The sequence below is a fragment of the Bombina bombina genome, chromosome 1, assembly GCF_027579735.1.
Source record: "Bombina bombina isolate aBomBom1 chromosome 1, aBomBom1.pri, whole genome shotgun sequence".
In the NCBI taxonomy this organism is placed as follows: Eukaryota; Metazoa; Chordata; class Amphibia; order Anura; family Bombinatoridae; genus Bombina; species Bombina bombina.
The window spans coordinates 1,571,220,241-1,571,243,730 of record NC_069499.1 but is presented as its reverse complement, the minus strand read 5'-3'; the positions used below and the strand labels follow the sequence as shown (position 1 = coordinate 1,571,243,730).

The following is a 23,490-nucleotide window of genomic DNA, read 5'->3' as shown; positions in this document are numbered from 1 at the left end:
AATAAGCAATATTTAGTTATATAAAATACTTCTATAATAAGCTTTTTATGATCTTTCTAAGTGATTCCACCTTTTAAAATTTATTTTTCTTTATTCCACCTTAATAGTTTATTGCCGCAGTTTTAGTGGCTTTATTTTCTCTCGATGTTACTATTTTCGATCAAAAAGTAACAATGTCTCTCTTCATAAATAAGTTGTAATAATGTAATTCACTTATTTTTGTAATGTCTCTTGGTTTTTTCTCTTATAGGTAAACTTGGCTGTAATAGGAATAGTTCAATAAATGTATAAGGACGGGCTTACCGGGTCTTCTGACACATCTGTGTCTGATGAATTCAATGTATTTCTTACCGGTATGTGTTTTCTGCCTTTCCTCCTTGAATGGAGCAAGTATCGCTGCTATCGAAACCTAGACCACGCTCCTGCTATAGGGGTATATATTAATCAGTAACACATTGCAGACTGGCACATATTCATCTGTTACAAACTGTAGGGTGGCATATATTAATCAGTAACAAACTGCAGACTGGCACATATTCCTCTCTTACAAACTGTAGGTTGGCATATATTAATCAATAACAAACTGCAGACTGGCACATATCCCTCTGTTATAAACTGTAGGGTGGCATATATTAATCAGTAACAAACTGCAGACGTGCACATATTCCTCTGTTATAAACTGTAGGTTGGCATATATTAATCAGTAACAAACTATAGACTGGCACATATTCCTCTGTTACAAACTGTAGGGTGGCATATATTAATCAGTAACAAACTGCAGACTGGCACATATTCATCTGTTACAAACTGTAGGTTGGCATATATTAATCAGTAACAAACTGCAGACTGGCACATATTCATCTGTTACAAACTGTAGGTTGGCATATATTAATCAGTAACAAACTGCAGACTGGCACATATCCCTCTATTACAAACTGTATGTTGGCATATATTAATCAGTAACAAACTGCAGACTGGCACATATTCATCTGTTACAAACTGTATGTTGGTATATATTAATCAGTAACAAACTGCAGACTGGCACATATTCATCTGTTATAAACTGTAGGTTGGTATATATTAATCAGTAACAAACTGCAGACTGGCACATAATCTGTTACAAACTGTAGGTTGGCATAAATGAATCTGTAACAAACTGCAGACTGGCACATATTCACCAAACTGCTGCCATATAGTGCTAGACACATGCACGCTCCTGAGCTTACCTCCCCGCTTTTCAACAAAAGATACCAAGAGAATGTATAAAATGTGATAATATAATTAAATTAGAAAGTTGGTTAATATTGCTGCTGTGTCTGTGAAATAAAAACCACATTGGATTTGGATTTGGTGTCCCTGTGCCAAACTACATTATTACAAGAAGCTTATGTAGGTAGTGCACTTATTTCTGTCTCCTGATGGTGGCGCTAGACGACTGAATCCTCCCATCGCATTGTTTGGTTAGGTGCGCTGTCTATGATCCTGCAGTCGCCAATCTATAGCTTGCAGTATCCTAGCAACTCCAGAGAAGGGAGTGGGCAGGTGATTTACTGGGCGGGACTTTCCGTTAGGCTGTAGGACGTGGGCGTGGTTTTCATCTGGGGCTGCAGTGGATGGGCGGGGCATGGACACGCAGCAGGTGCAGCCGGAATACGGAGGTGATAACGAGGATGGGGAGCCGCGCATGACTCAGGGCCGGGGGCAGCCCTTGTGGTACTTAGGGCAGGTGAGTGTGTGATGTTCCCGGACACCTTAAAGGGACAGTGTGTCTTATACTGTTTTAGCTGATCAGTTCTGGAGCTCTGGTTCTGATCAGTCCGCCCTGTACTGACCCATCTCCACCTGGCTCCCCTCATTCTGCATCTGTGCTGACCAATCACCCCCTTATTCCGCCCTGTGCTTACCCATGTTCCCCTCATTCTGCCCCAGTGCTGACTAATGTTCCCCTCATTCTGCCCCAGTGCTGACCCATCTCCCCCTCATTCTGCCCCTGGCTCCCCTCATTCTGCAGCTGTGCTGACCAATCACCCCCTTATTCCGCCCCTGTGCTTACTAATGTTCCCCTCATTCTGCCCCAGTGCTTACTAATGTTCCCCTCATTCTGCCCCAGTGCTGACCCATCTCCCCCTCATTCTGCCCCTTTGCTGACTAATGTTCCCCTCATTCTGCCCCTTTGCTGACTAATGTTCCCCTCATTCTGCCCCAGTGCTGACTAATGTTCCCCTCATTCTGCCCCTTTGCTGACTAATGTTTCCCTCATTCTGCCCCAGTGCTGACTAATGTTCCCCTCATTCTGCCCCAGTGCTGACTAATGTTCCCCTCATTCTGCCCCAGTGCTGACTAATGTTCCCCTCATTCTGCCCCAGTGCTGACTGTTTCCCTCATTCTGCCCCAGTGCTTACTAATGTTCCCCTCATTCTGCCCCAGTGCTGACTAATGTTCCCCTCATTCTGCCCCAGTGCTGACTAATGTTTCCCCTCATTCTGCCCCAGTGCTGACTAATGTTCCCCTCATTCTGCCCCAGTGCTGACTAATGTTCCCCTCATTCTGCCCCAGTGCTGACTAATGTTTCCCTCATTCTGCCCCAGTGCTGACTAATGTTCCCCTCATTCTGCCCCAGTGCTGACTAATGTTCCCCTCATTCTGCCCCAGTGCTGACTAATGTTCCCCTCATTCTGCCCCAGTGCTGACTAATGTTCCCCTCATTCTGCCCCAGTGCTGACTAATGTTCCCCTCATTCTGCTGCCCCAGTGCTGACTAATGTTCCCCTCATTCTGCCCCAGTGCTGACTGTTTCCCTCATTCTGCCCCTGTGCTGACTAATGTCCCCCTCATTCTGCCCCAGTGCTGACTGTTTCCCTCATTCTGCCCCTGTGCTGACCCATCTTCTCCTCATTCTGCCCTGGCTCCCCTCATTCTGCAGCTGTGCTGACTAATCACCCCCTTATTCTGACCCTGTGCTTACCCATGTTCCCCTCATTCTGCCCCTTTGCTGACTAATGTTCCCCTCATACTGCCCCTTTGCTGACTAATGTTCCCCTCATTCTGCCCCTGTGCCGACCCATCTCCCCCTCATTCTGCCCCTGTGCTGACCCATCTTCCCCATTATTCTGGGGAAGATGGGTCAGCACAGGGGCAGAATAAAGGGGGAGATGGGTCGGCACAGGGGCAGAATGAGGGGGAGATGGGTCGGCACAGGGGCAGAATGAGGGGGAGATGGGTCGGCACAGGGGCAGAATGAGGGGGAGATGGGTCGGCACAGGGGCAGAATGAGGGGGAGATGGGTCAGCACAGGGGCAGAATGAGGGGGAGATGGGTCAGCACAGGGGCAGAATGAAGGGTCAGCACAGGGGCAGAATAAAGGGGGAGATGGGTCGGCACAGGGGCAGAATGAGGGGGAGATGGGTCGGCACAGGGGCAGAATGAGGGGGAGATGGGTCGGCACAGGGGCAGAATGAGGGGGAGATGGGTCAGCACAGGGGCAGAATGAGGGGGAGATGGGTCAGCACAGGGGCAGAATGAGGGGGAGATGGGTCAGCACAGGGGCAGAATGAAGGGTCAGCACAGGGGCGGTATGAAGGGTCAGCACAGTATTCCAAAGTGCTCTCTGGTAGCGATTGGATTAATAAACAAAAAGCCTTTAGCTCGGGACAGTGGTCAGCGCCCCAAAAACTGCTAAACTTCATATTGAAGCCAAAGTGATCTGTAGCTTGCTTGAAGGAAGGAAGATGGGTCAGCACATTGGCAGAATTAGGATCAGAACAGGGGCGGAATGAGAAGATGGGTCAGCACAGGGGTGAAATAAGGGGTAGATGGGTCAGCACAGGGGCGGAATGAAGGTAAGATGGGTCATTCCCCTTCATTCCGCCCCTGTGCTGACCCATCTCCCCTTCATTCCGCCCCTGTGCTGACCCATCTACCCCTTATTTCACCCCTGTGCTGACCCATCTTCTCATTCCGCCCCTGTTCTGATCCTAATTCTGCCAATGTGCTGACCCATCTTCCTTCCTCAAGCAAGCTACAGATCACTTTGGCTTCAATATGAAGTTTAGCAGTTTTTGGGGCACTGACCACTGTCCCGAGCTAAAGGCTATTTGTTTATTAATCCAATCGCTACCAGAGAGCACTTTTGAATACTTGCCCAGGGGCATATGCAGGGATTGTTTGGGGGCAGAAGAATAACAAAATAGGGGCATCTGCAGGGATTTTTTGTTTTCATAATAATAAATACCCCAAACATAAAAATCCTCCTAATAATATCAGGAGCAGAATGTGCAGCAGGGGAGGGCTGTTTGTTGTACATGGTGGCTCACAAGTAGATGTTGAGGGTTATTTCCCTTTGCCCCCACTTCAGACACTGCCCAACAACAACATTGTGTCCTGTGATTTTGCTGGGAGATGGAAACGTTGTCATACTCTTGCTTACTATGACATCCTAGTGCGAGGATAGGGTTAACAGGTATCTGGCATTTAACTGACCATTCCAGTATTTCAACTGGGCTTCCAGCATAATGTGCTTAAAAATACTGACACTTTACTGATGAGATCCAGTCTGAGACTTGATCATGGGACCCATGCGCTACAGAGCTGTAGGTTTGACCTGAGGTCTGGGATGGGTATATAACTGACCAGTGCTGTACAGGGGTCAGATCTGAGGTCTGATCATGTACTATGCATTCTGCCAGATCAAAGTGCAGTATTTATGGGGAGGACAGCAGCTAGAGTTGCCAATCACCCAGCTGGTATTTTACCAACAGGGGCCTAGTTTACATTGATGTGGTAAAGTTTGGAAACTGTTGGTAAAAATATTTATCTCCAATAAAGTCTACGGAAAATGTTACCACCAGTTTCCAAACTTTACCACCGCAATGGAATCTAGCCCACGGTCGGTATTTTTAAGGTCAAAGAAAATAAAGATGGTATTATGGTGAAACTTCTAGGTATATTGGAATTTAATTATTAACAAAAGATCATTTAAAATCAGTCTTAGCAGCTTTTGCTCCTGATTTATGCAAATTAATTTTAATCCGCATGGCGAGTATATTTTTTTTATTTTATTTTTTTCCGAAAAGGTGGCAACCCATATGCAAGAATGCTTTTTATGGGAAACCCAACATTTTCCTTTCATAATTCAGGCAGAGCATACAATTTTAAACAACTTTTCTATTTAATCTTTTGTTGAAAAGAATATATAGTTGGCTTAGAAGGGACAATGCACTACTGGGAGCAAGCAGCTGATTGGTGGCTGCACAAATGTCTCTTGTCATTGGCTCTCCCAGTGTATTCAGCATGCTCCCAGCAGTGCATTGCTGCTCCTTCTACAAAGGATACTTAAAAATGAAGCCATTTTGATAATATAAATAAAATCAATTTGTTTAAAATTGTATTCTCTATCTCAATCGTGAAAGAAAAAAAATTGGGTTTCATGTTCCTTTTATCTAAAATAAGGTTAGTGTTTGGGTTATAGGGTTAACTCGTTGGGTGTCAGAAAGGGCGCCAACATGGACTTTCCTCGTTGTCAACAATATTGTCCGTAACATTCCTTTATAGAAGGAATATGGCTATGGCACTTCAGATGAGAACTGCACACAGTCCGTGTGATATATTGGAAGTTTTGCTGATGGTAACTTGAAGCCAACTTGCTGTTTTAGACAGTGAATCGCTACGGTAAAGCTGATTCACTGTTTCAGCTACACAAATAGCGTAGCAAACTGCACTTGCGCAGTTGAATTTCACGGCTGAGTCGGCTTTAAAGGATTACTTTCTGTTATAATTTTTAAGCTAAACAACTAACATATTAAAGTTAATAAATATTAATTAAAACCTACTGACCTATATTTTCTCCAAAACGAAGTTTCAAAACGTTCTAAATGTTATATCTTTTATTCGCCGATGATGTCACGTTATCCTGCCAACTATTTTCCGCACTGCGTGTTCAAAATACTTAAACCAATAACTTTGTGTTTAAAGCGCCATTTTAAAACCTAGGTATTGTAAGCGGATTGGTACAGAGCAAAGGATACCCATGGAGTGGGTTTGGAAAACAATTAAATTTGCAGACAAGGTTTCTGATATACGGTAGAGATATGTTAATGAAATGCTATTGATAAAAAGCGTATTTGGGGTAGTTAGTTAGTAACAGGCATAGAAAATATTTACTTACAGTGGCCCTTTAAGCTGAAATGAGCTAATGTTAACAATGTTACATTTTTATTTCACTAATTATCATTACATGTATGTTAAATTATGCAATTGGTGCTTTGAATAGTAGAAAATGATATAATACAAAATATTACACTACCCCGACCCGGCTACTTTATAATGCCACACAGCTGTCAATATTTTCTCTGAAGAACGCTTCCTCATTTCAAACATTTTGAGAATTTATTACCCTTTGCGATAGGACCTCAGACTCGCTTAACCAGTCTAGACCAGTGCTCTCACCTGTCAGCCAGCAAGGGATTGGTTTAATAACCCAAAGGCTGCTAGAAGGGATTGCTTGTAGCCCTTTCTCACATGCAAGGGGTTAAATGTCCCCTACAGATTATTATTATTATTATTATTATTAGCCCTTTTCAATAGGCAATAGTGTGTATTTGTTACTTGTATTCATGTGTAACCCTTGGTAGGTTAAGAAATCCTTTTGTAAATCCTTTATTTAAAGGGACAGTAATGTCAAAATGAAACTTAAATTGATTGGATAGAGCAGACATTTTAAACAACGTTCCAAATTACTTCTATTTTCAATTTTGCTTAGTTCTCTTGGTATCCTTGATTAAAAAGCAAGCCTAGGTGAGCTCAGGCGTGTGCACATGTCTTAAAGAGATACTGAACCCAAATTTTAAAGGGACATTTCACTATAAATTGTCTCCTCTTTAAAGGAATAGTCTAGTCAAAATTAAACTTTCATGATTCAGATAGAGTAACAACTTTCTAATTTACTCCTAATATTTTTTCTTCGTTCTCTTGGTATCTTTATTTGAAAAAGCAGGATTGTAAAGCCTAGTCGCCGTCCCATTTGTAGTTAAGCACACTGGATAATGCTTGCCGGTTGGTGTGTAAATTTAGTCACCAATCAGCAAGCTGTACCCAGGTGCTGAACCAAAGATGGGCCGGCTCCTTAGCTTTCATTCTCGCTTTTTCAAATAAAGATACCAAGAGAGCGAAACAGAATTGATAACAGGAGTTGTAGAAGTTGTTTACAATTGCTGCTCTGAATCACTTTAATTTTGACTTTACTGACCCTTTAAGGAGCTGCATATTTGAAGAAAAGTTTTAACATTTATTTATTTTTATTGAATGTTTTTGTTTTTTATTGACAATGCACATGATACATTGGTATCATCGAGATAAGGCATTTCAGTTCTGAGATCTCTGTAGAACATCAATAGCATCTTATATTTCCATTATGCAGATATGTTAAAGAATAAACAAAAACATATTTTATAACAACACAGGCACTAAACCCACGTAGCTAAACTAGACTTATACACACAACTAGCTGATTATGAATCCATTGCTTCTCAAGGGGGAAAGAGAGAAAAAATGTCTCCCTCAAGCAGCCGCCAATCTCTTCATACTTAGTCATGAGCTAAAGGGTTAAGCCCTAATGGTTTTTAGGCTCATGAGGAACTAATATCCATCCCAGGGTTTCCAAATCATAAAGAACAACTCAAAATGTTATTTAGAATGGAAAACATTCTCATTCATAGTTTTTAAATGATTAATACGTTTTAATACCCTCCTAAGAGAGGGGGAGTCTCCTTTTTCCAGTTCCTTGCATTCCAAAGGTTTCAGGGACAATAGGACATAAAAAAGACATATTTGTTTTTAATCAAGTTGTGGATAAACACCTTTTACACCACTACCAAACTGATCTTGGGGGGGCATATGCATTATCCAATTGGTGTAGTGAATAGGCTTGATTGACAGGCAAGCTTTTTCACAAAATAAGCCCACCAATCAGGGGCTGCCATTGCTCCAAGAAGAACACTTAGCTGGGCATAAGGTAAAAAAATCTTTTTAAACAGCTTCTAAATAGCAAAGTTTTGTAAAACTGCGTATCCCTGAAGTTTTACTATATTCAGACACCCTATAGTATCTACACATTTATACACAACCAGTTGATCATTTCTGGGTATATCATATTGTTGTCTGTTTAGTTTTGCTAATAAAAATAATTTCCTGCAGTTTGTTTTTAGCAGATACATTTCTTTTCCTCAATATGTCAAATATTTACTCCTTTTATTGCAAAATAAAATTCACAAAGTTTTGCATTAATGTAATGTAGATTTTATGTTAAAATTTTAATAAATGATTGTCTGGATCCTGTTTGGAAGCCAATAGTTATGTTTTATTTTATTTATTTTTTAATCTTTAAAATGTTTCCCAAATTCCTATTCTAAAATCCTCCTCTTTAATTAAGGACATTTAATGTTTGTGTTTTTTTAACTTGTTATATAAGCAGATTATTTTAGGTTGTTAACAATTAGTGAAACCAGAGTCTAAGAACCTGGTGACTTGAATAGAGCCTGCGTGTTTTTTCTAGGTAAATACACGTCAGTATTTTGAAATAAACCTTGATCTACAACACAGCAAGGTATAACGTCACTTTATCAGACCAGGAAGTCGTGTCCTGATGTTAGGTATACATGTTCACACCCTTATTTAGACATTTTCTGAAAAGTGACGTGTTTGTCAACTCTCTGTATATTTGCTGTTTAAATATGTATTATGGGTAACCCGTCATGTTAGTAACGGGCCAGTTAATAGAGATTTCAGCTCACACATGTAGAAAACAAATTATAAATTAAACTTCCAACACACAGATAGAGAGAGAGAGACATGCATCTTGTCATTGTATTTAACTTGCATTATTTAAACACATATTTATATGCACAGACACATTAACACATTAAAATATTAGAATATTTAGTTTTTTGCATACATTTATTCTATTTCCTTAAAAGCACAGTAAAGTCAAAATGAAAGATCCATGATTCAAATAGTTTACTTCTGTTATGAAATTTGCTTTGTTTTCTTGAACATTATACAAACTGAATTATGAAAGATTAGTTTTTTTTTTTTTTTTTTTTTTTTTTTTTTTTATTGAGGTTAGTTTCACATTACAGTACAACTGTGATACATCGAAATATGCATGAACACAACACATTATGCACATAAAAAGGAAAACACATAAGGTCTATTCTGTTTCATCACAGGATAATCCAATCAAATAAGAAATGAACATAACCTCTTTTTTTTTTTTTTTTTTGTCTCAATATAGAACAAAATAAAGTGTAGAAATACAGGCATATGAAAATAGACTAAAGAGCAGTCTAAATTGTTGAAAATAATGCAAATATTAATATCCATCTTAAAACTGAACAATCTGTCAAGTGAGACCAACCAGAAAGTAGTTAGAGAGAAAAAGAAAAGGAGAGAGGGAAAGAAGAAAAAAAAAAAAAAAAAAGGGGGAAAGAAGAGGGGGTGGTGGGGAGGTGAGTGGGTAAAGGAGGGGGAAGGGGAAGGAGTTAGTTGGTGTGTGGGACCTACAGCTATTGTTCTCGTTAGCCATCCTGTGGTAGAATTAGTTCAGGAGCTTCCACCTTGCCCAGATTTCTGAATGCAAAAAAACTTTGTTACGTTGGGTAAAGATTGGACCCTCCATTGTCTCCAAGTAGGACATGGTTTTGACCACTTCTCCCCATGAAGGTGGAGCTTGCTGTCTCCAGAGTCTCGCTATAGCTAGTTTGGCTGAGATAAGTATATAAACGGAGAGTAAGGCCTCTGTGGGCGTGGCTGTGTTTAGGTTTAAATGTAATAAGGCTGTTTGCGGAGAGTTGTGTAAGTGGGGGATTAGATTTCTACATTTGTGTGATATATCTTGCCAGAAGGTAGTTAACTTCGGACATTCCCACCAAATATGGGCCGGCGATCCCACCATCCCACATTGCCTCCAGCATAGTGGGGAGTTAGTCTGGGAAATTTTATATAACCTGAGCGGGGTGAGATGCCACTGTGTGCAAATTTTAAGATATAACTCTAGTAGAGTAACACAGTGAAGTGCTTGTTTGGTTAGGGTCACTGCTCGGGCCCACTCGTCCTGTTCCGTACGAAAGTGAAAAGCCTTTTCCCAGGCCAAGGTGTAAGCTGACCTGTAGAATAGGGGAGAGTTCATCAGATCTTTGTAGGAGACCGATAGCGATCTGGGAATCCTAACGCTGTTGGTCCATCTTTTTTCCCACATGGTGGGTGGTCTGGGGGGTTGGCTTAAAAATCCCCAGGATTTTAATAGACTTCTGAGCCTCCAGAACTCAAATAGTAGAAGTTGGGGGGGATTGTAATTATTGGTAAATTGTGCGGACGTAATGAATTGGCCGTTGGAAAACAGGTCCGCTATACGGTGGATTCCATGTTCCTGCCAGAGATGGGGGTGGGAGTCTCTAAGGGCCGCTAGCAGGCCTGTTAGAGAGTGTACAGGAGAGGGGTGTGGGGCTATTTGAGGTAGCGAGCGCAGTCTATCCCATATTCGAAGGGCGTGTGAGATTATTGTATTATGGATTTTGAAGAGCGACCTAACATGCTTGGGTAGCCAAATAAGGTCTTGCAAGGTAAGAGGGCTAGGGAGCATTGCTTGTTCTAGCTCTTGCCATTTATTTTTGCTGTCAGTGGTCTTCCATGCTAGGACTTGAGAAAGTCTTGAAGCTTCATGGTAATATGTTATGTTGGGGGCGCCCGCGCCCCCGGACAAGAGCGGTTGCTGAAGTATTCTGGTAGCAACCCTAGGATGCTTATTTTTCCAAATATACTTATTGCAGATCTGTTGAAATTTGCTAATCAGACATTTAGGGACAGGGATGGGGAGTGAACGGAACAGGTATGTGAGCTTAGGGAGCAGGAGCATCTTAAATGCAGCAATACGTCCCAGCCAGGAGATGCATGGGACACTCCACTTGTCAGTACAAGATTGGAACTGTTGGAGAAGGGGGTTAAAATTGGACTCTATAATGGTGGTGATGCTCGAGGAGAGATAAACCCCCAGATGTTTGATCCTCTGCCGGGACCAATTAAAAGGGTGCCGTTGTTGAAGTTCTGTAAAATCAGGATCTGACACGTTAATGGAGTATGCCTCCGTCTTATTGAAGTTAAGCTTGTAATAGCTAATCTGTCCAAACCAATCTAGTAACCTGAAAAGGGCAGGGAGGGAATGGAGAGGGTCGCTAAGAAATATGGTTAGGTCGTCCGCGAATAAAGCAGTTTTTTGCAAGGTATTCTCTAGTTCTACTCCCTTGACATCAGGACTGCCTCTGATCGCCTCCGCCAATGGTTCCATGATTAGAGCGAAGAGTAGCGGTGAGAGGGGGCAACCTTGGCGCGTCCCGTTGGTGATCGGAAAGGTCGGGGAACGGAATCCTAGACCTCTAACCGAGGCCGAGGGGGCTGAGTACAAAGCTCTAACACTAGAGCAAAATCCCGGGGGGAAGCCAAATTTATCAAGGACCTCAAATAGGTAAGTCCAATTGACCCTATCGAAAGCCTTTTCGGCGTCTAATGCTAGGGTCGTACAAGAAAGATTACGCTGCTTGGCTTCGAAGTATATGTTGAGGATCCGACGAGTGTTGTCTGGTCCCTCCCGACCCGGGGTAAAGCCAACTTGATCACCGTCCAATAGTGACGGAAGAACTTTATTTAGTCTAGAAGACAAAAGTTTTGCCATCAGCTTTACATCAACATTGATTAATGAGATGGGGCGGAAGTGTTCACATACGTTAGGGGTTTTTCCCGGTTTCGGGATGGTCACTATGGTCGCCTCTAAAAACTCAGTTGGTAGGGTGCCTGACTGTCTGGCTAGAGAGCAGATTCTAGTCAGAAGTGGAGAGATCTGGAGTCTGAACGTTTTATAGAACAGAGCTCCAAAACCATCTGGTCCTGGGGCTTTGTGGGATTTTAGGGAGTTGATGGCCTGTAGTACTTCTTTAATGCTGAATGGGGCATCAAGCTGGTCTCTCTGGGCTTCTGTCAAGGTCGGCAGAGAGATAGTGCCTAGGAAGTCCTGAATATGTTGTGATGTCGGGACGCGTTGGGTAGGGGAGCTCGCTAGGTTATATAATGCAGAATAATAGGAAGCAAAAGCTTTCCCTATGTCTGCTGGGAGCCGGACAATGCCCTGGGGAGTCTTAATATAAGGGATGCGGGCTTCTGCAGTCTTTTGCTTAAGTTTATTGGCCAATAGCCTGTCTGCTTTGTTTCCTTTGGCGTAGAATGTTTGTTTGAATTTCTGGATCTGAGTCTGCTGTCTTTTTAATTCTAGGGTAGCAATTTGTGTCTTAATAGTTTCAATTTGGGTGAGGGTTTGCGGGTCAAAAGATGTTACGTGTAAGGCGTTCAGGTTTCTCAGAGAGACATGGAGTTGGGCAAGCGAACTACCCAACCGTTTTTTATGTTCTGCATTCAGTTTAATGAATACCCCTCTGAGGAAGGCCTTGAGAGTGCCCCACAAACAAGAGTCGTCAACTGCTCCATTATCGTTTATGCTTAGGAACTCGGAAATCTCTTTCCGGATCAGTGCGACCTGTTCTGGACTAGAAAGGAGGTGTTCCGGGAGCGCCCAGGAAGAGCGATAGGGAGTGCTATTGGGGTTTTTTAGGGTAAGCTGAACCGAAGAATGGTCAGACCATGTACACTCAGGCATATGTATTGATTGAACCGAGTCTAGGAGTCTCGGTTCACAGAAAAAGTAATCGATCCTGGTGTAGGTATTGTGTACTTTAGAAAAAAAGGAGTAGTCTCTTGATGAGGGATGGTGGGAACGCCAGATGTCATATAGGGCGTGTTGGGCCAAGAGATTGTGGAAATGCTTTGCGGTCCTAGAGGTTTGTTTGTCACAGGGTTTGAGCTTAGGAGAGCGTCTATCTAATGTTGTATCTAGCAACATGTTAAAATCACCAGCTAGAAGTAAGTTTTGTGTTTTGTGGGAGGCCAGCAATCTTAAAAACTTCCTAAAGGCTCCAATTTGTCCAGAGTTTGGGCCATAGTAATTGGCAAGAGTATACGGAGTGTCGTCTATCTTACAGGTCAGTATTAGGAATCTGCCCTTTGGGTCCTTGAAGGTTTCTATTTTTTCAAAGAGAACAGATTTATGTATTAGAATAGCTACGCCTCTCGATTTCCCCATATATGAGGCTGTCTCCATTATCGGGTATTGCTTGCATCTAAGGGGTATAGGAGCTCCATCTGCCCAATGGGTCTCCTGGAGAAAGGCTATTTTGGTCTTGGCACGAGTTAAGTAACTAACTAATCTACTTCTCTTGTTAGGGGAATTGAGCCCTCTAGTGTTAAGCGAGGTGCAGGTGAGAGACATGACGAAGTAGTTTTAAAGAGAGGTGAGGGATGAAAAAGCAGGGGAAGAAGGGAGGGAAAAGGGAAGGAAGGGAAGAAGGAATAAAAAAAAAAAAAAAAAACACTAAAAGACTAGAAGGAGAAGGGGGTGAGAGAGAGGTGTTAAAAGAAAAGAGGACAGGAAAGAATGGTTGATCTTAAACTTCCAATAGAGTACAGAAAAATATTACATTTAGTCAAATATATGTTAGTACAGATAATTTGGCAAATAGAAATTGCGGTATGTTCGAGAGAAACCGCGTTAATCGTCTTCCCTGATAGGGGAAGCACATTAAGGTGAAGGGAGAGAAAACAAAAAAAAGGGAGGCTTGAGTTTGTTTTTAGGGGGGGGGGGGAGGTTGTTGGCAACTGTAGAGTAGTGAACTGTTAAAAGCTAATCAGGCAATGGGGATTGTCAATCGTGCGACTGTTTGTCCACGGAGTGTTAGGAGTGACTGAAGGGAAGTGGGTAGAGTAACGGCCTGGTAGCCTGTCTGATGAAAAGGTGGTGTATCTTTTGGGGTTATGTGACAGTGACATTAGAGAGCTTACAGTTTACTTATATAAAAAAAACAACAGTGCAATACATAAAACAGGAACCAGAACAACAAACAATTTAAAACAACAATACTGAGACAGATGATCAGGTATATTTCTCGGAGTAGACCTTACAGAGTAAGTTGAGGAGATATGATTGTGGTGTCCTATTATGGGTAATGAGTTCATCTGATGAACTATTCTAGGCGAGTGTGTTTCTGGTCTTGCTGTTGTGGGTGTGTGTTGGGTAACTGAGGATGTAGAACTATGGTAAAGTACTCAGATGTATAAGGGAAGGTGTTCTGTTAATAATTAATTTATCAGAGTGGTCTATTCTAGGCGTATGATCCGCTAGACTAGTTGCTTTAAGTATGTAATGGGCAACTGAGGTTGTGTTGCTGTGGTGTAACGCTCTAATGAATGGGGTGAGGAGTGCTACCAACACCTAAGAGACCAAGACACTAAATGAGGGGGTGTGCTATGAGGGTACTCCAAGTGTTGCATACTTAGGGGTTACTTGTCTAATGTGTCTGTCTAAGTCCCTGGAAAACTGTGTGTAGGGAGTGTGCTGCAGCCGGGCCCTCGCTGAGCACATGGTGCCTGCAAATCAGTGTAACCTTGTTAGGAGGCAGAAAAGGTTGTGTGTGGGGTCTATGGATGTTTGAGAGCTAATTGTGGTAGGAATGAGACTTTAGTGTTCCAGAGAAAAAGCAATGATAACTATTGGTAAGCAATAAGACCTCTATGTAATAAAATGTAGACAGCAATCACTAGAACATAAATACTGTATATTGTAAAGGAGCAAAACAAGTAAAAGATACTTATCGTCTAAAGGTCATCAAAATCAGCATGCCAGCAACTAGAGTCCCAATATTGTGTGACCACCTGTTATCTGTGTGAGCTAAAAAAAGGAAAAAGAAAGTAACTTCACATAGCAAATGTCCAGGAAGAGTAAGCTACATCTTAGGGTTTGTAATGCACTTCCTAGGGAGCTGGTGATCCAGATCTATGTCTCTGCGTAAAGGTCGGCCATTTCTGGCTCTCAAGTTGGTTCTGAAGGCCAAGCCTTCGTGTTGTAGGGGTAGTCCAGTCTCCCTCTTCGGAGGTAACTAAGTTGTTCCGTCTGTCTTCAGGGGCGGAGGAGCCCCCCCATTCTGCTGCTGTGCTTCTCAACTGGGATTGGCTGGTGTGCGGTTTGTCCTTTTGTAAGGGATATAGATTCCAGTGCTTGAGTAGTTCATACCCTCTGTTAGGGGTCTGTATGGTAAACATCTGATTGTTCCGGAAGATGAGTAGCTTTATGGGGTAGCCCCACCTGTACCTGATCTCGTTTTTTCTTAAAATGGATGTGACTTCGGTAAAAGTTTTTCTTTTCTGTAAAGTTCTTGCGGAGAGATCAGGAAAAATTTGTAGTTTTTTAAATTTTTCTGGGAGGGAGGGTTTCTGGAAATGAGCTCTTTGGATTCTCTCTTTGTAAGTGAAGTAGTGAAGCCGGACAATTGTGTCTCTAGGCTGGTCATCTGGTAGACCTTTGGGCTTAAGAGACCGGTGTGCCCGGTCCATCATGGCTTCAGTCTCCGTGGCGGGGGGAGCTAGTACATGAAACAGTTCTTTTAAGTATGGCTGTAGATCGCCAGCAGAGACGGACTCAGGGATACCCCGGATCCTGAGGTTATTCCTCCGAGATCTATCTTCCAAGTCCGCTATTTTGTCATCCACAACATCTAGGTAGTCTGCAAGGCGTTGTGTGTAAGAAAGCAGGTTAGAATGTTCCACAGCGGCATCCTCCTGCTTTCTTTCCAGAGTGTCAATTCTTTCATTTGTTGAAGAGATCTCTTTCTTGAGCTCAGCTGTTGAGGCCGCCATTTGGGCAGTGAATGAAGCGTGATGCTTGTCCAGTAGTGACTTAAGTGAGTCCATGATGAATGAGGGAGTGACTGCCTCAGGTGAGGCTTGTTGGATGTTCTGGATAGCCGCCAGTGTCAGATCCGAAGTGTCAGACCCAGGGGAGTCTGGGGGTTCAATGTCACCTTGTGAGAGCCCTCCAGGGGGCCCAAAGTGATCCATCACAGTCTTTTTTGGTATAAAAGGTTGTTTGCTTTTCTTCCCTCTGGCTGATTGTGACATGGTGAGGGGAAGACAAGGCTGGGTTTTTTGCAGAAGGAGGCTTTGAGAGGTTAGAGGTCAGGTATGGCAGGGCAGCCCCACTTCAGAACAGCAAGGGGTCACTGTGTGGTAGACAGGCTTAAGTGGCCTATGCGTGCCTATTCCATTTTAAACAGATGTGTATCTTAGAGAAAATGAGAAAGTCACTGGCGTGGAAAAATCTGGAAGTGTACAGAATAAGTTAGGGGCACTTTCCCTAGGGAAATTGCCACCTCTGGGCCAGGCCGGAAAAAGGGTGGTGGATATGACCTGCTACATCAAAGTGCAGCAGGAAAGGGGACAGGAGAGTGTGCTTCAGTTATGAATGAAAAGCAGGATGTACTGCGGCTCCTAAGCAGCTACAGTTGGTGTGAAACAGTCTTACTTTATGCTAGAACCAATGCTGCAATTGGTGGGTATGCAGAATACTTTCATTCATGGCCTGGAGGTAATATTGTGGTGTAAGCCTGGGAGCCCCTGAGTTGTTGTGGGTAGCTGCTTAACCCCTAGTGTAATCACTATCCCGGCTGGGGAGCTGTTGGTGGTGAAAAGGCAAATAGTAGTTGCTGCACTGTTAGCTTACAGGCCCCTTTATAGAGTTCAGGTTGGTAAAAAATTGGTAAGCTGATAGTAGTTGTACTATGTTAGGAGATAAGTACCTATACTGAGAAGAGTCTTTGCGAGTGCCTGTGCTGTAGTTTCCTCTAACACTCTTAGCGCAACTGTAAGGAAGACCGCGCTGACAGGCTGCAGTGCTTATGTTGCTGAAGGTTAAAGATGGCGGTTTCGCGCCACTCAGTGGGGACGGAGTATCAGCATGGAGCGGCGCCCAGCTAGTGTATGTTAGCTCAAATTAGGTAAGTCACAGTCAGTTTCCAGATCCCCTTAGGCTCTAATGTTTGTAAGTAGCTTAGAATTAAATAGGCAGTGTAATCCTCTGCCGATCGGGCTGCAAGTACTTACAGGGAGGAGATTTACTGGGCGCCACGTGGAAGCTGCTCATCTATGGGGTCTTAAGGTGTTCGGAATCCTTGCCGGCTTCTCAGAGTATCGAGGGAGAGCAGGCTCCGGGAAGGGCAGTAGTCCTCTTCGGTTCAGAGCTCCAGTCCGGCACCACTTCTGTGGAGTGTGTGTAGATGCGGGGAGTTCCGCTGCGGTACAGCTCTATCAAGGCCGGATATGGATGGGCGATCAAACTTCCAGTGCCACTAAGTCCGGAGACCCTGCAATCGCGGCTGAGCAGCACAGTAGGTTACTGGTTGTTAGAGTTACGGGCATATGGTACAGGAAAGGCGGCCCGGGGCAGGTCTGATCCTCCTGCAGCAAAGGTAGTGCCAGTAATTCAGTAACTTCCTCTGTCGACGTGCTGGTACTTCAAAAAGGTAATTCTGTGACCCTACCAAGGATAAGGGATCACAGCTGGTGAGGAATAGCTGAGTATTGAAGTAATCTATCTGATAAATTTAGCTTTTTGGCTAACTAGAACTCGGAGCTCTAGCTAGGTGCGACCGGCCAGTATGGTGGTTGGCTCCACCCCCCATGAAAGATTAGTTTTGACTTTACTGTGCCTTTAATTCTGTGCTGGCTGCACTAAAAAACATCTCAAAAAATTTCACAAAGGATTTTTATAATTCCTGACTGCCCATCCAGGTCTGGTCTATTTTTCGTCTTCTCCTACTTAGTCATTGGGCTGTTGGATACCATTGATAATGCCGCCCATACATCGTGATTGATAGACCACATTATGGCTTCTGATTGGCTGTAACTTCTGGTGACTAAATAGTAAAAAAAAAAAAAGCTGGGCCGGATGAGCTTTTAGCAGAATCTAGAAGCTAAATGAGATGCTGCATTTAGAACCCCTTATAGCACATTAAACGTGTGTGGTACAGCGTTGCGTGCTGACCAGCAGGGGGTATCTCTTAAACACATAAGCGTGAGTTGGTTATGCTAAAATGACAAGGAATAAGAATGTCATTTCTGCATCTTGAATGTGCCTTTAAAGGGATATGAAATCCAAAAATGTTCTTTTTTGAATAAGACAGAGAATACAATTTAAAAAAAAATCCAATTTACTTTTGTTATCAAATTTGCTCCATTCTCATGATATTCCTTGTTAAAGAGATATCTAGGTAGGCATCTAGAGCACTATATGGCAATAAATAGTGCTGCCATATAGTGCTCCAGACACGTGCACGCTCCTGAGCTTACTCCCTGCTTTTCAGCAAAAGATACCAAGAGAACAAAGACAAACATGGTCTGATCAAACGTATCCCTTAAGATACGTTATCTCAGACGTTATCTTGCTCACCCAGCAAGGCTGATCGTACTTGATTATGGCTAAATGTGACTGTCTTCTTGCTGCTTTTTTGTTAGATTTGTTCATTATTGGTTACAGCAACGGAGGCTACTGACATTACTTCCACCAGGAGTATCCCTTGACCTGCACTTGATCTGTAAAACCTTGTACATTTTGTAACAGTATTACATATTTTTTGCAGTAGTTTTGACTGACCTTGAAACATGCCACATAGTCATTGCTTACTTAGATCAGTGCAAAAGCATTTTTACATCTTGCCTCTGATTGGCCGCAGAAAAGGAGACCAGGAAACACTCAGTTGTGTAACACCGGGCAAGTCTTATAAATGCTGGGTGCAGTTACAATTTGATTCTTTCTTGCGTTGGGCATGTGCTGCAGGAAATAAAATATGCAAAACAATTATCTGCCTATGTTTTTCCATTCTTTAATTATAGGGACATGAATGTGCTAAAAGATAATAATTTTATTATTGCACTATTGCTTGAACTTAATCCCTTTGCAGGAGTAAGTTAGAAAATCTCCTCCGGATCAGCATTGCATTACTGGTAGTTAGCTGAAAACATTAATTGAGCCAATGACAAGAGGCATATGCTTGCAGTCACCAATAAATTGCAAGCTCCCAGTAGTGTTTATATTATTAGGTAAGTGTTTATACTATTAGGTAATATCGGGCAGACTTGCTGGGCCTATGACTTATCTGCCGTCAATATCTATGTTTCTATGTTTACTTCTCCTGTGCCTACCTAGGTATGCTTTTCAACAAAAGATAAATGTCATTTGAAAAGTATCTTGGCATTGTTGTACTGTTTTATGCCTCATTCACATATCTAACTGTATATTTTTGTCATTTAAAGGTCACACTGGAGCAGAGCTAAGCAGCAGAAGCCATGAGTTCCGCAAAGCAATTGGACGTCAGCAAAGCCCTGGCAACTGCCAGCCTCTTCCATTTCTTCCACAGTGCTGGAAATTACTGTGTGATGCCATTCCTAACGATCTATTTTCGTCAGCTGGGCCTGAACGCACCCCTAGTGGGCATTGTAATGGGAGTTAAATATATTATTTATGTTTTATGGGCTCCCTTGTGCTCATACCTGGCCAACAATGGCATCCGGAGGAGGATTCTCATAACAACATCTCTGTTTTTGTCTGTGGGAGCCGGAATAACATTTGTCTTCATTCCACCCCTGAGCAAAGACACTTTTACCAACTTCTGTAACGTCAGTCAAACTTGGAATAATAGATTAGCAATCTCAGGAGACATGGCCCTATCAAGTCATGATAACACAAGTTTTTCTCTGCCTGAAAGCTCACAGACCACTCCTTTGGACTCTTACTTAGAAATGCATTTAACACATCCTCCGAGAACATCAGAGAACTCAGAACCAACAAAAAAGGCCATTCATGTTTCTTACCCATCATCTATAAATCTAACTCACAAGTCTAAACCTTCTTCCTCTAGGAAAAAAATATTGGATAACTCTAGTACATTAACTAGTAGCACATTCTCTACAGCAACTAGAATGGACAGCATCTCTGCAGACCATGCACTCAGTGGTGATGGGAGTGAAATGCCGCTTACAGATTCCCAGCCTACAGTATCTTCTATTCATGTCTTACATGCCAAGTTACCTCATGCAAAAAAAGTCAGGGACACCCATGTCAAACTTTCTAGCCCAGTTTATTTCCTTGCTGATGAACAAAAAGTGTTCCTGATGGTGCTGGGAGCGGTGATCATTTGGGAAATAATAGCAGCTCCTCTGGATTGGACAGCAGATGATAGCCTTTATGAATATCTCGATTTTGTGGATGCCACAGACCGCCATGGAAAGCTCTGGATCTGGAACTACCTTGGAGCTTGCATGGGCTGTGGTGCAATTGTGTTGTTGATAGACAATTTCAGTTGCTTTATTTATCATGATGTCCCCAGAGTTTCCCTACATTTCTTCAGTTATTCTACTTTCATGGTAATAAGTCTACTTCTAAGCTCTCTGTTCCCAATTCATGCCTCTAAGAAGTCCGAACACAACAATAAAACCATTAAAGCTCTTGGACTTATTGGGAGCGATGGTGGCATTGTTCTTATTGCTGTCACAGTCTTCCTAACTGGTGTTATAGGCTCTACGGCTAACAACTTTCTTTTCTGGAGGATGCAGGACATAGGAAGCAGTGAGCTGTACATGGGCATGTCGGTAGCTATCGCCCTTTTGTCTGAAATGATTCTTTACCTCTTCAGAAACAAACTGCTGAAGGCCTTGTCGTTCAAATGGACTGTGGCTCTGGGTTTAAGTTGCCTGGCTGCTCAGCTCCTCTATTACTCATTTTTATGGAATTCATGGTCTGTGCTGCCCATTCAGCTTCTGAGTGCGTTCAGTAATGGAGCTTTGTGGTGGGCCATTAATTCTCAAGCAGAAGATGTTGCCACCCCGGGCACGGAGAGATCACTGCAGCTTGTTCTTCACAGCCTTTCCTACGGCTTTGGTTCTAGTGTAGGAAGCTTTTCCAGTGGTTTTGTCAGCCACAGGTTTGGGCTTTCTGTGCTGTACCAAGCTTGTTGTTTGACATTGGTTCTCTGGATCATTCTGTTCTTGCTGATTCAACCCAGGTTGCCACAACTGAAAAAAATCAACTATTCACGACTTCTCGCTGCTGACAACAGTGACATGAGCGACTCTGAGGATGAGCCAGAGAGAGACTGGCTAGTCAAGGCTATGAAAGATGAAAACTTTAATAGGAAATGGTAGTGTAAGATGCACTACTTTTACTGGACTTCCTGGCACCCCATGAACACTTGTGTATGGATTCTCAAATGCGTATTGGTTTACATGATGGTTATGTGTATATCTCTGCACTCCAATGGATTAAATTTATTTTATTACAGATTTGGTTTATTGTTGTCTGTAACATTTAGACTTAACAATAGCTTTAAAAAGGAGCAAAGCTTCTTTACTAAGTGTGTGATTTAACTTGTTCTTTTCAGCCTTATGTAATATAGTGTAACCAAAAGCCAAAGTGATTTTGATATGTTTAAAAGAAAAAAAAATCTTAAAACTGATTCATGCAACTGTTTTCCATAGCATCTCTAATCTGCTCCTCAGCATCCGTTAGTTTTAGTTTGGAAATATTATTTAGTGCAATTGCTAGAACTAAAGTGCACTTTTTTTTAAATCTGTTTTTGTTCCAGTCTGGGACAGACATCTTATGATCTATATTTAACCTACCATTGCTGCTAACCCCTGGGTGATACAGCCAATAAGAAACCATATAGCCTGGTCAATATCTAAATAGCAGCATGTGTGCTCACAGATCAGCTTAGGGTCATTGATAGTCTCACAAAATATGGTTAGAGAAAAATCATTCCTTTTTAATAGTGTCTAATAACACTATAATACATGGAAAATAGAAGGCTATTGATAAATATTTATTATCACAATTCAGGGAAGATTTGATTTAAATCAATAGCAGTAAGACTCAATTTAAATCTCTGTTTTTTTATATAATAAAGGTTTCATTTTTAGAATAATAACTTTTAAAATTATTTTCTAGTTATATCAGAAAATACTGATTTAGTTATATACCATTAGAGACACATAGATAATTGAAAATAATTAAATTATTGGGGCGTGAACTTCAATTTAATAGGTTAATTATTCATATTTGATCAACTTTTCAGCTGTACTTTATTGACATGAGAAAAAATCATTGCCTTAATAATAATTTAAATAGCTTTAACTAAAACAATATTTTATTTTTAGTGCGTGCCCCTCCCTCCTCACACTTAGGTCCTTGTGCAGATCTTTTCCACTCCAAACAATCTTCTATTTATTGAGCTTCTTGAAACTTAGTATGGGTTGATTCTGTGTACATAGATTTTCAGGGGAGTAATGACATTAAAGGGACAATAAAGTCAAAATTAAACTTTCATGATTCAGATAGAGCATGCAATGTTAAACAACTTTCCAATTTACTTCTATTATCTCACTTTGTTCTCTTGGTTTCTATTGTTCAAAAGCATACATAGGTAGGCTCAGAAGCAATTCACTACTGTGAGCTAGCTGATTGTCATTGGTTCATCCAATGTGTTCAGCTAGGCCCCAGTAGAGCATTTACTCTCCTTTAACAAAGGATACTAAAGAGAAAGAAGCAAATTTTGATAGAATAAGTAAATCTGGAAATGGCATACTCTATGTGAATCATGAAAGAAAAAGATTTGGGTTTATGACCCTTTAAGGTCTATTTCTCAACTCTGTATGTTTATTTTATAATATTTTTGCTTAGAAGAAGGGTTATGTTATTTCTGCAGAAACAGATTCACAGTTTTGAGAACTACAAAACATAGAATATGTGATATTTTGTCGACAAAAAATGCCACAAATAATCTTACAGAGCATGACATTAATGGAATTAATTGACCAAACTTAAATATTACAGCCATGAATGTACAGCCTTGTGCTACATAATTAAAAATGATTAAGTGAAGAATACCGGTGCATTCTCTGAAACTGCTCTACCATCAAGGAGTTCAGCGCGTTTCACACTGCCTTGTCGCACTCTCTGCACTCCCCACAGAAACAATGTCTCAATCCTATGTTGCTCAGGAGCACACAAACCCCACAGAATCTTCCAAATCTTCAATAAAACCAAGACACCAAATAGGGGCCTATTTATGATGTTGCGAGCGGACATGATCCGATATTGCGGACAAAAATGCTGACAGCGTACACTCTCGGCATTTATCATTGCACCAGCAGTTCTTGTGAACTGCTGGTGCAATGCCGCCCCCTGCAGATTCGCGGCCAATCGGCCGCTAGCAGGGGGTCTCAATCAACCCGATTGTATTCGATCGGGTTGATTTCTGTCCGTCGCCTCAGCAGGCAGACAGGTTATGGAGCAGCGCTCTTTAGACTGTTGCTTCATAACTTCTGTTTCCAGCAAGCCTGAAGGCTCGCCGGAAAAACACAGAGCTTAATAAATATGCCACATAGAGTGAAGCGCGTTTCATAGATCGGATTTTCTCTATGGTTTTATTGAAGATTTGGAAGTTATTAAAGCTTTGTTTTAAGCTACAACCTGGTGCTCAGTCCGTTTTTGTTTCTGAACTGTCTGAGAAATTTC

General features: G+C 42.1%; 1 protein-coding gene across 1 annotated transcript; it reads left to right on the top strand.

Annotated features, from left to right (window-relative positions):
- Positions 1-1,640: 1,640 nt before the first annotated feature.
- On the top strand, positions 1,641-21,255 carry MFSD6L (major facilitator superfamily domain containing 6 like). Its single transcript, XM_053709913.1, has 2 exons — positions 1,641-1,726; positions 19,233-21,255. Exon 2 carries the CDS (start codon positions 19,266-19,268, stop codon positions 21,117-21,119), a length of 1,854 nt encoding a protein of 617 aa, XP_053565888.1. The 5' UTR covers positions 1,641-1,726; positions 19,233-19,265; the 3' UTR covers positions 21,120-21,255.
- The last annotated feature ends 2,235 nt before the right edge of the window (positions 21,256-23,490 follow it).